Source organism: Petromyzon marinus, chromosome 75 (assembly GCF_048934315.1).
Source record: "Petromyzon marinus isolate PM22_M1 ecotype Great Lakes invasive population chromosome 75, UKy_Petmar_22M1.pri1.0, whole genome shotgun sequence".
Classification (NCBI taxonomy): domain Eukaryota; kingdom Metazoa; phylum Chordata; class Hyperoartia; order Petromyzontiformes; family Petromyzontidae; genus Petromyzon; species Petromyzon marinus.
In genome coordinates, this window is record NC_133741.1 from 8,088,038 (window position 1) to 8,105,163 (window position 17,126).

General features: G+C 53.6%; 1 protein-coding gene across 1 annotated transcript; it reads left to right on the forward strand.

Annotated features, from left to right (window-relative positions):
- Window positions 1–14,216, forward strand: LOC116958320 (uncharacterized). Its single transcript, XM_076056469.1, has 8 exons — window positions 1–143; window positions 4,346–4,484; window positions 6,639–6,714; window positions 7,815–8,005; window positions 9,088–9,148; window positions 10,033–10,157; window positions 11,982–12,517; window positions 12,947–14,216. Exons 1-8 carry the CDS (start codon window positions 34–36, stop codon window positions 13,068–13,070), a joined length of 1,362 nt encoding a protein of 453 aa, XP_075912584.1. The 5' UTR covers window positions 1–33; the 3' UTR covers window positions 13,071–14,216.
- Window positions 14,217–17,126: the final 2,910 nt, after the last annotated feature.

Genomic DNA, 17,126 nt, shown 5'->3' on the forward strand with positions numbered 1-17,126 from the left:
TCGATAGCGGCCTGCCAGAGAAGGGAGCTGAAGATGGCCAAGGAGCTGCAGGGCAGGGCCAGCGATGAGCGCTACGGAGTCATCCGGGTCCTCGACACGTTCCAATTCCGCGGGCACAATTGCCTCGTCGTCGAGCTCTTGAAGTACGCGAACCTCCGCTTACCCCCACCCACCCACCCACCCCACCCACCCCACCCACCCACCCCGCCCACCCACGTGCGTGTCCATTGCTCCGCTCGATGGTTTCTTTATTTCGGAATTAATATTGATTTAACGGTTAATCAAGCAACTCAATTCGTCGATTTATCACTTTGAATGAGTTTCACTCGCAGGGCTGTCGCGGCCAATGTCATCCTTAATAGGTTTGGTTTGTTTTTTGGGGGGGGTTGGATCGCGTAAATGCATCAATGTCGTGTCGTGAAATCCGCCACCACCCGACACGGCCGACTAGTAAGGGTTCAGTGATGAAGGTTTTTTTGTGGATTAGATCGCCGTTATTTATAAACGTGTCGTTAACCCTCCACCACCCGACACGGCCAATCGGCAAAAATAAAGTGTCACGTTGACAAAAGGCAAAATTCGTTCACTGCTTTAGCCCACCGGTGTGTTGAAGAGTGAACCCACAACGTTTACAGCTTGTTGTCACGCAGACAGAACGTGGCAATTCGTTGGGGTCATCCTGGATTCAAGACTGAATTTTGAAGGGCACATTGATTATATTGGTAAAAAGACAAAAATAAAAGATTGGTTTTCTGTATCGACACAGGCACTGCTTACCCGCCAATGTTCCGTTTGGAATTGATGAAAGCTACCATACCGCCTCTACTTGACTACTGTGACATCGTGTATAAATCAGCCCCAAGTACTGTACTGAAGAAGCTTGATTCCATCTATCACTCGGCCTTAAGATTGACATTGAACTGCCCGTATAGGACTCACCACTGTGATCTCTACATTGGGTCAAACTGAACATCTCTTAATGTTCGACGGATTGTGCACCAGATATTATTCATTCACGATGTACTTACGAAAAAATCCGCAGACTACCTGCTGGATCTCCTCTCTGCTTCAAAGAACAAATTTGACCTAAGGTCTTCGCTCATTTACCAGCTTTCACATTCCCTATTGCCGTGCAAATACTGGAGGAAGGGCCTTTGCTATCGATGCAAAGGCCCTGCCAATAAACTGCAACTTGAATCACTGCTTATGAGATCTTCACTCAAAACTGCTCTAGAGGAGTTGTACACCCCTAGCTGCCACTGCTATTCAGTGGCCTAAAATAAAATAAAATGTTTCGCTCCGGATGACCGCTGCAAAGTATTATCTGTATTTTGATTTAGCGCGCTGATCTTAAAGGTGCATTTTAAAATGTGATACTCCGACCGATGCTCCTGCTATTGTGGAGTGACTCATGCAGCCAGCTATGGCTCTAGGGTTTGGTGGTACATGTTGTTTATGTAGTTTATTGTAAAAAAATTCGGTCACAGTTTCTATGATCACTGTTACATTGCTTTTATGACTTTATTTTGGTGATTTTGTAAACGTTTTTTTTGGTTTGGACATGTTTGTTTTGTTGTAGTACGGCGTTAGACTGACGGCCTTAATCTAAAGTTGTCTTGTGGTTGTTGTTTGACTTTGCATCCCACACTGGGATTTTTGCACGCAGCGTTGGTGGTGTGCACGGTGCTTTTTCTGGAATATTTTTGCTGTTTTTTCCCCATGGATTTTCTGTTTTGCACAGTCAACACACACAAAGTCACCTTAAGATGTTTTTCTTGGTCGTGTTTTTGGTTTTTGTTTGTTGCGGTTGCACCCGATTCAAGAGCCGGATGGCTCACGGGGCTATACCAAAATAAATGAAACTGAAACTAGTGTGTAGTGTAAAGTGTAGTGTATAGTGTAGTGTATAGTGTAGTGTAAAGTGTAGTGTGTATAGTGTAGTGTGTAGTGTAGTGTAGAGTGTAGTGTATAGTAGTGTGTAGTGTATAGTGTAGTGTGTAGTGTATAGTGTAGTGTGTAGTGTAGTGTATAGTGTAGTGTACAGTGTAGTGTAGTGTAAAGTGTAGTGTGTAGTAGTGTAGTGTGTAGTAGTGTATAGTGTAGTGTACAGTGTAGTGTATAGTAGTGTGTAGTGTAGTGTAAAGTGTAGTGTGTAGTAGTGTAGTGTATAGTAGTGTATAGTGTAGTGTATAGTAGTGTAGAGTGTAGTGTATAGTGTAGTGTATAGTGTAGTGTATAGTGTAGTGTATAGTAGTGTGTAGTGTAAAGTGTAGTGTGTAGTAGTGTAGTGTATAGTGTAGTGTATAGTGTAGTGTACGTTACATGTTTTTGTTTATTATTTTATTGTTTTATATTTTTATTATTTTATTGTTTTCCTTCTACTACGCGGGGGTGACTTTACCGAAAGAACCAAGAATAATAATTTTATTGTTTTACAATAATTTAATTGTTTTATATTTTTATTATTTTATTGTTTCCTTATCTACGTGGTGGTGACTTTACCGAAAGAACCAAGAATAATAATTTTATTGTTTTACAATAATTTTATTGTTTTATATTTTTATTATTTTATTGTTTCCCTTCTACTACGTGGTGACTTTACCAAAAGAACCAAGAATATGAATCCCTGCAGTCACGAAAGCTTTAAATCGAAAAATCACTAAACTATAAACTATTTTTATTTTTCTATTTAAAGCTTTCGCGACTGCAGCTATTCATATTATTGGTTGTTTCGGTAAAGTCACCGCCACGTAGATAGGGGAAGCAAAAAAATAATAAAAATATAAAACAATAAAATTATTATTCTTGGTTCTTTCGGTAAAGCCACCGCCGTCACGTAGATAGGGAAACAATAAAATAATAAAAATATAAAACAATAAAATTATTGTAAAACAATTAAATTATTATTCTTGGTTCTTTCGGTAAAGTCACCGCCACGTAGATAGGGGAATAATAAAATATATAAAATATATAAAACAATAAAATTATTGTAAAACAATAAAATTATTGTAAAACAATAAAATTATTATTCTTGGTTCTTTCGGTTAAAGTCACCACCATGTATTTACGTATCTACGTGGCGGTGACTTTAACCGAAAGAACCAAGAATAATAATTACATAGGGAAACAATGAAAATAATCAAATATATATAAACAATAAAATTCCCACGACGTTTCGACCGCAACGCAAGCAGTCATCATCAGGTGCGAAATCCAACGGCAAGAAACATTTTAAAGGAGTGGCGCTTTGTGTTTATTTATTTTTAAACGTTAGCACCACGGAGAGCGATTTGACAGTTTGTTTAGATGGACGCAGGAAGTCCTCGCGATTCAACGGAAACGCTCCCCACGAATTACACGTTCAAATTTTTTTTTTAAATATATATAATATAGTAATAAAATATTTCCACTGAAAGGTTAGTGAGAAAATTATGAAATGATACATTATTAATAGGTGGGTAATGATGCAACACAAAAAAATAACGCGTGATAAGATGGTAATAAAATGACGGAACAATTGTAAAACAGCAACGAGGATATTGTGATGAAATTAAAATATACCGCTCGTAGAAATCAAAATCGTGAAACGCTGATAATAAAGCAATAATGAAAATAATGCGTTGATTAAATTGCGATGAAATCGTAGCGATAAAACGATGGTGACAAAATAATAAATTATTCTTAGTTCTTTCGGTAAAGTCACGTTGAAGGGAAACAATAAAATAATAAAATATACATAAAACAATAAAAAATATTGTATAAAAATAATTGTATTAAAATTTTTTTTTTAATTGTTTTATATATTTTTTATTATTTTATTGTTTCCCTTCAACGTGACTTTACCGAAAGAACTAAGAATATGAATTACTGCAGTCATGAAAGCTTTAAATAAAAAAATTATAAAATAGTTGAAATTACAATAAAATCATTAAATCATTATATTCTTGGTTCTTTCGGTAAAGTCACCACGTTGAAAGGGAAACAATAAAAACTATAAAAATATATATACACGTAAAACAATAAAACTCTCACGACGTCACTTTACCGAAAGAACCAACAATATGAATCACTGCCAGTCACGAAAGCTTCAAATAGAAATTTAACGAAATCACCGTCGTAAAATACTCAACGTCGTTTTGTGGGCGTTGGCTCCGTCAGCGCAAGCAGTGGGGCGTGGCGAGGCCGCGGATGAACACCGGCGGAGCGACGAGGCTTTACACCACCCCCCCCCAACCCCCCCGCAAAACTAACCAAGTGGTACAGTCCGTTTGGGGCCCTGCGGACGTCATCGGAACGGCAAAGGGGTTTTTATTTAACGTCGTCGTTGTTGTCGTTGTGGCCTCAGGAGGAGCCTCAAAGACGTCGTGAGAAAAGGGAGCGCCGGGCGGATCTACCCGAGGCGTCTGAGGGAGTACACCGGGGCCATCCTTGACTTCCTGCTGTACGCCAAGGGGCGGGGCGTCGTCCACGCGGACATCAAGCCGGTGAGCGGGGGGCGGGCCGCGGTGGTGGCGACCTCCCGCCGGGGCGCTCGCTCGGCTGGCGCGGAGGCGGCCACCCCCGGGGCCCACGGTCGACCCGCGGGGGGGTCGACCGTGGGCCCCGTCCGTCTGTGGGTCTCTGTGTGGGTCTCGATGAGTATGGGTCTCTGTGTGAGTCTCTATGAGTATGGGTCTCTGTGGGTCTCTATGAGTATGGGTCTCTATGAGTATGGGTCTCTGTGGGTCTCTATGAGTATGGGTCTCTATGAGTATGGGTCTCTGTGTGGGTCTCTGAGTATGGGTCTCTGTGGGTCTCTATGAGTATGGGTCTCTGTATGTGTCTCTATGAGTATGGGTATCTGTGGGTCTATGGGTCTCTATGAGTATGGGTCTCTGTAGGTCTGTATGGGTCTCTATGAGTATGGGTCTCTGGGTGTGTATGGGTCTCTATGAGTATGGGTCTCTGTGTGTCTGTATGTGTCTCTATGAGTATGGGTCTCTGTGGGTCTATGGGTCTCTATGAGTATGGGTCTCTGTAGGTCTGTATGTGTCTCTATGAGTATGAGTCTCTGGGTGTGTATGGGTCTCTATGAGTATGGGTCTCTGTGTGTCTGTATGTGTCTCTATGAGTATGGGTCTCTGTAGGTCTGTATGGGTCTCTATGAGTATGGGTCTCTGGGTGTGTATGGGTCTCTATGAGTATGGGTCTGTATGGGTCTCTGTGTGTCTGTATGTGTCTCTATGAGTATGGGTCTCTGTGGGTCTGTATGGATCTCTATGAGTATGGGTCTCTGTGGGTCAGTATGTGTCTCTGTGGGTCTGTATGGGTCTCTATGGGCCTGTTGAAACACGTGTTTAGAGTGTTTGGCTGCTGTGATAAATGTCCATGCGATGATGATGCTGCTGCTGATGATGCACATGATGATATCAGCCACTTGGTTGAGCTGCTCTCATTACGTGATGGCCAGGTCGTGTCTGATGAAAGAGCTTCACAGCAGCTCTGCCGGGCCCTTACACCCTGATAGTGAAGTAAAAATAGGTTTTGTGGTTTCTTAAAACGACTTCGAACGGCAACACAAGCGATCTTGATCAGGTGTAAAAAGTAACAAATCACGGAGGTAAATACAACAAGAAGATGAGAGACGAGAATTCAACACAGCTAAGAAAAAAATCACGCGAAGCACAACCATCTTCTTTGGTTCTTTCGGTAAAGTCACCAGGTAGAATGAGAATAAAATAATAAAATAACACGATAAAATTCTCACGACGTTTCGGCCACAACGCAAGCGGCCGTCTTCAGGTGAAAGGTACGGACCTGTCGGGACGACAGAGCTTCAATAAACGATGTTAAGATTCGTAGCGACTTTTAAGCTGGTTGGGAGAAGTCGCTACGAATCTTAATATCGTTCATTGAAGCTCTGTCGTCCCGACGGGTCCGTACCTTTCACCTGAAGACGGCCGCTTGCGTTGTGGCCGAAACGTCGTGAGAATATTATTGTGTTATTTTATTTTATCAATTTATTATTTTAGTCTCATTCTACATGACTTTACCGAAAGAACCAAAGAAGATGAATCCTTGCAGTCACGAAAGCTTTAAATAGAAGCACGACCAGTCAGGCCAACAACACAGTTAGACACTTACCTGGCGAACCACGAAATTTAACACTCTTCTGAAATTCGTGGTCCACCAGGTAAGTGTCTAACTGTGTTGTTGACCTGACTGGTTGTGCTTCACGTAATGTTTTTTCCTAGGTTTGTTGAATTCTCGTCTCTCATATTCTTGTTGTATTTACCTCCGTGATTTGTTTTTTTTACTTTACACCTGATGAGGATCGCTTGTGCTGCGCGTCGAAACATCGCGATTGATTTATTTCAATATAATTTTACGGTATTCCTACACACGTGACTTTACCGGAAACAAACAACGAGCGATTTACACGGTCACGAAAGCTTTAATTCTTCATTGACTTCGAACGGGTCTCAGGCACGTGGCCCGTGTCACAAGTCGGGGTGGGGGGTGGGGTGGGGCGGGCGGGGAGGGCTGCCCGTGTGGGTGTAAATGCGTCACCTTGTGTGATCGACCCACTGCTGGCTGGACGCTCCTGCCGTAACCTCCGAGCGTGGAATCCCTTCCCCCGTCTCTGCTCTTTGTTCCAGGACAACATTCTGCTCACCGCGGACGGCAAAGTGAGGGTCAACGACTTCGGATGCAGCTTCTACCTGAAGTATAAAAGTGAGCGAGTGGGGCTTTTGCGTGCGTGGAGTTTTATATATATATATTGCTCGGGGGTTATCTCGCGTCAACGTCATCGTTGCGTTTGTAATTCTAGACTTGAAGCTTTCGTGACTGCAAGGATCCATACTCTTTGGTTCTATTCGGTAAAGTCACGTAGGTAAAAAAAATAAAACAACAAAAATCACGACGTTTCGGCCACAACACAAGCGGCCTTCATCAAGTGAAGGGACCAGGTTGTCTGGAGGACAGCGCTGGAGTGGAACACAGCCACGCTCAGACCGCGGACCTTTAAGCTGTGTGCGAGGAAACAAGGTGCCTTGACAAAGGAATTAGCATAACAAATTAGCATTTGATTGGCCGACTTAGCATAGAGGTGGTGTACGTGCGGGTGCACATACCGGTTGGCGCGAGACAGCCTGATCCCTTCACCTGATGAAGGCCGCTTGTGTTGTGGCCGAAACGTCGTGATTTTCGTCGTTTTATTTTTTTACCTACTACGTGACTTTACCGAACAGAACCAAAGAGTACGGATCCTTGCAAGTCACGAAAGCTTTAAATCTAGAAATGCAAACGTTGTTTTGAATTGGAATTAAGAAAGTCAAGCCAGGTCGCGTCCATTAAGCTGACAGAACACCTAAAGTGCAGCCGGCCGGTGAGGTTCAGCGTCACGCGGGCGGGACGCGGCCAATCGATTCGTCGCTTGCACAGCGCTAACCGGTGCGCTGGAGTTGTAAACCCGCTACGACGTTTACAATTCGAGCGCTTGCAGCCGAGCATCATCATCATCGTCATCATCATCGTCATCATCATCGTCATCATCATCGTCATCATCATCATCGTCATCATCATCATCGTCATCATCATCGTCATCATCATCGTCATCATCATCGTCGTCATCATCATCAGCGGGCGGGCAGCCAGAGTACGCGGTCCAACCCGAAAAAAAACACTCGCCATCCGCCGTGACGTATTGGTCGCAGAAGCCGACCACGCGTTTAACCGACCGAAGGAAAAAACTGTTCCACCCGCGTCGCTGTTGACGGAGGGACCACTTTGTAGTCATCGTCGTCGTCGTTGTTGTTGTTGTTGTTGCTCAGCCCAAACCGTGGGCGGGACGTTGCCCTACATGGCCCCGGAGCTGCTGCTGGGCTACCGTGTCACCTGCGCCGTGGACATGTGGGCCCTGGGCTGCACTGTGGCCGAGTTGGCCACCGGCAAGGTGCTCTTCAATTCACAGACCTACAAAGACCACCTGCACCGCTGCATCGAGGTACGGGCGGGTGGGTGGGTACGGTGGGTGGGTACGGTGGGTATGGTGGGTGGGTACGGTGGGTATGGTGGGTGGGTACGGTGGGTATGGCGGGTGGGTACGGTGGGTATGGTGGGTTGGTACGGTGGGTATGGTGGGTTGGTACGGTGGGTATGGTGGATGGGTACGGTGGGTATGGTGGGTGGGTACGGTGGGTATGGTGGGTGGGTACGGTGGGTATGGCGGGTGGGTACGGTGGGTATGGCGGGTGGGTACGGTGGGTCTGTATGGTGGGTGAGCGGGCGGGCAGGTCTCTATGGGTACGGGTCTCTGTGGGTCTGCACAGAGACCCATACTCATAGAGACCCCGTAAAGACCCATAGAGAACCATACTCATAGAGTTGTATTCCCTCCCATAGCCACAAACACCAGCGAGGAATATCCGAACTGGTCCTGGGCCTATCATAGGTTGAGTCAGCCTCAAACGAGTACCTGGCGTAGCGGTGTGTAGTAAACATTTTATACTGGGGGAGACAAAGGTGGCCGGGCGTGGCCCTGGGCACCCACCCCCTCGTGTGCCGTTCCGGCCTTCATAGGTGCCGCTCGCTACTAGCAGCGCTTGCCCCAGCGATGAGATGAGGCTAATACGTGGAGCGGGGGAATTGATGTCTCTTTGTACACAGTGCCGGCCTTCATAGGTGCTGCTCGCTGCTAACAGCACTTTCCCCAAGCAATCAGAGAAGGCTAAGACTAGGAGGGAGGGGATTGTTATACTGGTAGGAACGAAGTTGTAAACTGAGTGTACCAGCCTGCAATAGATTAATGTGTCCGTCCGTCCGTCCCCTTTCAATACTTTAACAAAGTGAAATCTCGTGCTGTTGGGGTGTAAAATAAAATTGCGCAAAATTCCAATGTTCCTACCAGCCCACCCTGCAGGGACCTGTTCTTTGGCCACAGTGCTGGCCTCCACACGAGCTGCCTCCGCCACTACTCACCGCTGACTGACGGCACTTGCCCCAATGGGCCCGCTGAGGCTACACCGGCTGTAACTGTCCCCCCCGCCTCCTCCTCCTCCTCCTCTACCTCCTCCTCTTTTTGTCTTCGTCGGAAATCGTGCGCAGATGCTGGGCATGCCCCCGAAGAAGATGGTGGACGAAGCCCCTTACAGGAAAAATTACTTTGGTGAGTTGAAGGGCTCGGGCAGGCTGACGCTAGCGATGTAACCCATTCCGTTTTGTTAGGTGGGGTGGGGGGGGTGGTGGCAGTGAGGCTCTTATAGGGGTGGGTGGGTGGGTGAGTGAGAGGGTGGGTGAGTGTGTATGTAGGTGGGGTGAGTGGGTGTGTAGGTGGATAGGAAGGTGGGTGGTTAAGTGGATGAGTGGGTATGTAAGTGGGTGAGTGGGTGTGTAGGTGGATAGGAAGGTGGGTGGTTAAGTGGATGAGCGGGGTGTGTAAGTGGGGTGAGTGGGTGTGTAGGTGGATAGGAAGGTGGGTGGTTAAGTGGGTGAGTGGGTATGTAAGTGGGGTGAGTGGGTGTGTAGGTGGATAGGAAGGTGAGTGGATAAAGTGGATGAGTGGGTATGTAAGTGGGTGAGTGGGTGTGTAGGTGGATAGGAAGGTGGGTGGTTAAGTGGGTGAGTGGGTATGTAAGTGGGGTGAGTGGGTGTGTAGGTGGATAGGAAGGTGGGTGGTTAAGTGGATGAGCGGGTATGTAAGTGGGGTGAGTGGGTATGTAGGTGGATAGGAAGGTGGGTGGTTAAGTGGATGAGTGGGTATGTAAGTGGGTGAGTGGGTGTGTAGGTGGATAGGAAGGTGGGTGGTTGTGGGTGAGTGGGTGAGTGGGTATGTGAGTGGGTGAGTGGGTGAGTGGGTACGTAAGTGGGTGAGTGGGTGTGTAGGTGGATAGGAAGGTGGGTGGTTAAGTGGATGAGTGGGGTGTGTAAGTGGGGTGAGTGGGTGTGTAGGTGGATAGGAAGGTGGGTGGTTAAGTGGGTGAGCGGGGTCTGTGGGCCACGTGGTGGTTGGTGACTCTGCGCGCGTCTCTCTGTCTCTCTGTCTCTCTGGAGACTCTGAGGGACTCCCCGACAACCTGTCCAAGCTGAGGCCACCGGGAAGTATCCCCCTGCACCGCGCTCTGTGGGGCCGTCACCCTCAGCTGGTGGACTTCGTCAGCCGCTGTCTGCAGTACGAAGCACGCTCACCCTCTCGCTCACCCTCTCGCTCACCCTCTCGCTCACCCTCTCGCTCACCCTCTCGCTCACCCCCCCGCTCACCACCCCATACCTGTCAACAGCTTATCGGTGCCCTGCCTCGCTGCAGACCCAATTTCAGAACTCATCGGTCACCCCCCGTGCCCCCTTATAAATCTCAGCGTTCATCCTACAAAGTCCCATCGCAAGGGAGAAACACAAACACAAATGGACACGAATTTTTTTGTTGTTGCTGCCCGAATTGAAACGGTTGCACTGTCAAATCATCTCACCATGCCCCTCTCACCACCTGTGCGCCTCCCCCCTCCCTCCTTCCCTCCCTCCTTCCCTCCCTCCCTCCCCGTGTCCCTCCCAACAGATGGGATCCGAAACTCCGGATGACGCCTAAGAAGGCGCTGGCTCACAGCTGGCTCCAAACCATCATCACCACCACCACCACCACGAGCAGCACCCCCACCACCAGCAGGGCCACGCCCACCACCAGCAAGGCCACTCCCACCGCCAGCAAGCCACTCCCACCGCCAGCAGGGCCACTCCCACCGCCAGCAAGGCCACTCCCAACGCCAGCAAGGCCACTCCCAACGCCAGCAAGGCCACTCCCACCGCCAGCAAGGCCACGCCCACCGCCAGCAGGGCCACTCCCACCGCCAGCAAGGCCACTCCCAACGCCAGCAAGGCCACTCCCAACGCCAGCAAGGCCACTCCCACCGCCAGCAGGGCCACCCCCACAACCAGCAGGGCCACTCCCACCGCCAGCAGGGCCACCCCCACCGCCAACAAGGCCACGCCCACCGCTAGCAGGGCCACGCCCACCACCAGCAGGGCCACGCCCACCACCAGCAGGGCCACTCCCACCGACAGCAAGGCCACTCCCACCGCCAGCAAGGCCACCCCCACCACCAGCAGGGCCACGCCCACCACCAGCAGGGCCACGTCCACCACCAGTAGGGCCACGCCCACCACCAGCAGGGCCACCCCCACCACCAGCAGGGCCACTCCCACCACCAGCAGGGCCACGCCCACCACCAGCAGGGCCACCCCCACCACCAGCGAGGCCACCCCCACCCACACCGAGGCCACCCCCACCCACACCGAGGCCACCCCCACCACCAGCGAGGCCACCCCCACCACCAGCGAGGCCACCCCCACCACCAGCGAGGCCACCCCCACCACCAGCGAGGCCACCCCCACCACCAGCGAGGCCACCCCCACCACCACCGAGGCCACCCCCACCCACACCGAGGCCACCCCCACCCACACCGAGGCCACCCCCACCCACACCGAGGCCACCCCCACCCACACCGAGGCCACTCCCACCGCCAGCAGGGCCACCCCCACCACCACCGAGGCCACCCCCACCCACACCGAGGCCACCCCCACCCACACCGAGGCCACTCCCACCGCCAGCAAGGCCACGCCCACCACCAGCAGGGCCACTCCCACCGCCAGCAAGGCCACGCCCACCGCCAGCAAGGCCACTCCCACCGCTAGCAAGGCCACCCCCACCACCAGCAGGGCCACGCCCACCGCCAGCAGGGCCACTCCCACCACCAGCAGGGCCACTCCCACCGCCAGCAAGGCCACTCCCACCGCCAGCAAGGCCACTCCCACCGCCAGCAAGGCCACGCCCACCACCAGCAGGGCCACTCCCACCGCCAGCAGGGCCACCCCCACCACCAGCAGGGCCACCCACACCACCAGCAGGGCCACCCCCACCACCAGCAGGGCAACCCCCCACCACCAGTAGGGCCACCCTCACCACCAGCAGGGCCACCCACACCACCAGTAGGGCCACCCACACCTAGGCCACCCCCACCACCAGCGAGGCCACCCCCACCCACACCGAGGCCACCCCCACCACAAGCGAGGCCACCCACACCGAGGCCACCCCCACCACCAGCGAGGCCACCCCCACCCACACCGAGTCCACCCCCACCACCAACGAGGCCACCCCCACCACCATCGAGACCACCCCCACTACCAGCGAGGCCACGCCCACCACCAGCGAGGCCACCCCCACCAACACCGAGGCCACCCCCACCGCCAGCGAGGCCACACCCACCGCCAGCGAGGCCACGCCCACCGCCAGCGAGGCCACCCCCACCACCAGCGAGGCCACCACCAGCAGGGCCTCCCCCACCACCGCCACCACCACTCCCATCATCATCTACATCCGGCCCATCACCATCAACTGGGCCACCACCAGCAGCTGGGCCACCACCACCACCACCATCCGGGCCACCACCACCAGCTGGGCCGACACCACCAGCTGGGCCACCACCACCATCAGCAGCAGCGGCGGCACCACTCCTGTGCAGGGCTCTGCAGCTGCTGAGCCACGGTGAGCCTCTCTCTCTGTGTACCTTGCCTGGTACGCAGGAGGTTGTGGGTTCAATCCCGACCCTGATGAGATGTTAACTACCTCGCCTGGTACACAGGAGGTCGTGGGTTCAATCCTGACCCTGATGAGATGTTAACTACCTCGCCTGGTACGCAGGAGGTCGTGGGGTCGATCCCGACTGACGATGCCTGGCTGCTGCTGCTGCTGTATATTTGCAGTCTGCGTCTCTCTCTTTCTCTCATCATCATCACGGTGGCTAGGAGATGTTAACTCCCTTGCCTGGTACGCAGGAAGTCGTGGGCTCGATATCATCACGGTGATGATGACGATGATGACGATGACGACGATGATGACGATGACGACGATGATGGTGATGACGATGATGACGATGATGATGCGCTGCTGTGGTGCTGCTGCTTCTCTCCACAGAGCGGAGCCGGAGGAGAAGCTCCAATCACCATCGCCGTCATCATCGCCGTCATCACCATCATCATCATCGCCATCGTCATCATCACCGCTCACCACCGTGGGCCCAGCTGTGGCAGAAGCCTGATGAGAGGACGCCAGAACTGATACCGAGATTGGACTGGACACCACACTCACCACCGTCACCACACTTACCACACTCACCACCCACACTCACCACCCACACTCACCACACTTACCACACTCACCACCCACACTCACCACCGTCACCACACTTACCACACTCACCACCCACACTCACCACCGTCACCACACTTACCACACTCACCACCCACACTCACCACCCACACTCACCACCGTCACCACACTTACCACACTCACCACCCACACTCACCACCCACACTCACCACACTTACCACACTCACCACCCACACTCACCACACTTACCACACTCACCACCCACACTCACCATACTTACCACCCACACTCACCAGACTCACCACACTCACCACCCACACCACCCACACTCACCACCCACACTCACTACACTCACCACCCACACTCACCACCCACACTCACCACCCACACAACACTCACACTCACCACACTCACCACCCACACTCACCACACTCACCACCCACACGCACCACCCACACGCACCACCCACACTCACCACACTCACCACCCACACTCACCATACTCACCACCCACACCACCCACACTCACCACCCACACTCACCACACTCACCACCCACACTCACCACACCCACCACACTCACACTCACCACACTCACCACCCACACTCACCACCCACACTCACCACCCACACTCACCACCCACACTCACCACCCACACAACACTCACACTCACCACCCACACTCACCACCCACACTCACCACACTCACCACCCACACTCACCACCCACACTCACCACCCACACTCACCACCCACACTCACCACCCACACTCACACTCACCACACTCACCACCCACACTCACCACACCCACCACACTCACACTCACCACACTCACCACCCACACTCACCACCCACACTCACTACCCACACTCACCACCCACTCACCACCCACACAACACTCACACTCACCACCCACACTCACCACACAATGGACTACAGCTTGCCTAGCCACGCGCGCGTGTGAAGAGTTAGGATAGAGATATTATAAATAAGTTATAATGTAATCATGTGTACATATATATCTAGACATTTGTTTGATTATCGATTGTTGTTAATAAATAAGCGGACTCAACATAACGTTGCAATTGTGTTTGTTGTGGCGAGTTGCTGCTGCCTGGGTCTAAGGTGACTTGGGTTCAGATGTTGACTACCTCGCCTGGTACGCAGGAGGTCGTGGGTTCGATCCCGACCCTGACGAGATGTTGACTACCTCGCCTGGTACGCAGGAGGTCGTGGGTTCGATCCCGACCCTGACGAGATGTTAACTACCTCGCCTGGTACATGGAGGTCGTGGGTTCCATCCCGACCCTGACGATGCCTGCTGCTGCTGCTGTATTCGAAGTCTGCCCAGCTCTGTGTCTCATCAGCAGAAGCAAGAGACAGGCTCTGCTTGAACCAATGGTGGTGAACTGCCCAGGTGTTTGTCGTCAGATGCACCTAGCCTGGCACAGCAGTACAACCCATGGCACCCGCTGCGTCTGTCCCGTGACCTCCTCCTGCACCTAGCCTGGCACAGCAGTCAACCCATGGCACCTGCTGGGTCTGTCACGTGACCTGCCAGCAGCGACCCTTTGACACTTCACGTGGCCTCAGAGTGCATGCACCTAGCCAATACAAAGCGCCGTGGTGACGTCACAAGGGGGGCACGTCACTGAGTTGCATTGAATGAGTTCTGCACGGACGGCTTACCTAACCTATCCACACTACAAATTGCAATCATTCACTGGCTACTCCCATAGACTTCTATAGGATTTACGTCAGCCTTTCCGCCACATTTCCTACATGACATAAGCACCTTTACTTATCCACACAGCCCCGTGGTGACCAAGAGCGGCTACCTGGACCTCTCTCTCCCCACCACCCACCCACCACCCACCCACCGTGGTGACCAAGAGCGGCTACCTGAACCTCTCTCTCCCCACCACCCACCCACCACCCACCCACCGTGGTGACCAAGAGCGGCTCCCTGAACGAGTCCCCAGCGGGCGTCTGGACCCGCCGCTGGCTGTGCGTGCGGTGGCCGTTTGAGCTCCTCACCAACGCGGAGAGCGACCGCTGTGAGCGTGGGGCCCTGGACCTCCGGGCTGCACGGTGGGGGGAGGGGTGGAGTGGGGGGGGAGGGGTGAGAGTTGAGGGGGAGAGGGGAGGGGGAGAGAGAGGTGAGGGAGAGGGGAGATTGGCGAAAGATGGAGTGTAATGGTTTTCTCACCCCCCCCCTCACCCCCCCCCTCACCCCCCCCCTCACCCCCCCCCTCACCCCCCCCCCTCACCCCCCCCCCTCACCCCCCCCCCTCACCCCCCCCCTCACCCCCCCCCTCACCCCCCCCCTCACCCCCCCCCTCACCCCCCCCCTCACCCCCCCCCTCACCCCCCCCCCCTCACCCCCCCCCCCTCACCCCCCCCCCCTCACCCCCCCCCCTCACCCCCCCCCCCTCACCCCCCCCCCTCACCCCCCCCCCTCACCCCCCCCCTCACCCCCCCCCTCACCCACCCCCTCACCCACCCCCCTCACCCCCCCTCACCCCCCCCCACCCAGACCCCGTTCACGTTTGTGCTCTGCACACAGCACCGCGGGCTGCTGCTGCTGCAGGCCTCCAGCTCCCGTGACCTGCAGGATTGGCTCTACACATTCAACCCCCTGGCCGCGGGGACTTACAGGTTGACTCCTCACGGGGGTGAACTCACGGGGGTGGACTCACGGGGGGGGTGGACTCACGGGGGTGGACTCATGGGGGTGGACTCACGGGGGGACTTACAGGTGGACTCACGGGGGTGGAATCACGGGGGGACTTACAGGTGGACTCACGGGGGTGGACTCACGGGGGTGGACTCACGGGGGGACTTACAGGTGGACTCACGGGGGTGGACTCACGGGGGTGGACTCACGGGGGGGGTGGACTAACGGTGAGAGACTCACGGGGAGAGACTCACGGGGGTGGACTCACGGGGAGAGACTCACGGGGAGAGTCTCACGGGGGGAGACTCACGGGGGAGAGACTCACGGTGAGAGATTCACGGTGAGAGACTCACGGGGAGAGACTCACGGTGAGGGTCTCACGGTGAGAGACTCACGGGGGTGGACTCACGGGGGGAGACTCACGGTGAGAGACTCACGGGGGGAGACTCACGGTGAGAGACTCACGGGGGTGGACTCACGGTGAGAGACTCACGGTGAGAGACTCACGGGGGGAGACTCACGGTGAGAGACTCACAGGGGTGGACTCACGGTGAGAGACTCACGGGGGTGGACTCACGGTGAGAGACTCACGGTGAGAGCTCACGGGGGGAGACTCACGGGGGTGGACTCACGGTGAGAGACTCACGGTGAGAGACTCACGGTGAGAGACTCACGGGGGTGGACTCACGGTGAGAGACTCACGGTGAGAGACTCACGGGGGTGGACTCACGGTGAGAGACTCACGGTGAGGGACTCACGGGGGGAGACTCACGGTGAGAGACTCACGGGGGTGGACTCACGGTGAGAGACTCACGGTGAGAGACTCACGGTGAGAGACTCACGGTGAGAGACTCACGGTGAGAGACTCACGGTGAGAGACTCACGGTGAGAGACTCACGGTGAGAGACTCACGGTGAGAGACTCACGGTGAGAGACTCACGGTGAGAGACTCACGGTGAGAGACTCACGGGGGGGGGGACTCACGGTGAGAGACTCACGGGGGGAGACTCACGGTGAGAGACTCACGGGGGTGGACTCACGGGGGTGGACTCACGGTGAGAGACTAACAGTGAGAGTCTCACGGTGAGAGACTCACGGTGGGAGACTCACAGTGAGAGTCTCACGGTGAGAGTCTCACGGTGAGAGACTCACGGGGGGAGACTCACGGTGAGAGTCTCACAGGGGTGGACTCACGGTGAGAGACTCACGGGGGTGGACTCACGGTGAGAGACTCACGGTGAGAGCTCACGGGGGGAGACTCACGGGGGTGGACTCACGGTGAGAGGCTCACGGTGAGAGACTCACGGTGA

Excerpts from the sequence above, each read along its gene's own strand:
- LOC116958320 (XM_076056469.1), top strand. The coding sequence starts at position 34 with ATGGCCAAGGAGCTGCAGGGCAGGGCCAGCGATGAGCGCTACGGAGTC. Across the intron at positions 144-4,345 it reads CTCGTCGTCGAGCTCTTGAA|GAGGAGCCTCAAAGACGTCG; the intron begins GTACGCGAACCT and ends TTGTGGCCTCAG. Across the intron at positions 8,006-9,087 it reads AGGTACGGGCGGGTGGGTGG|ATGCTGGGCATGCCCCCGAA; the intron begins GTACGGTGGGTG and ends AATCGTGCGCAG.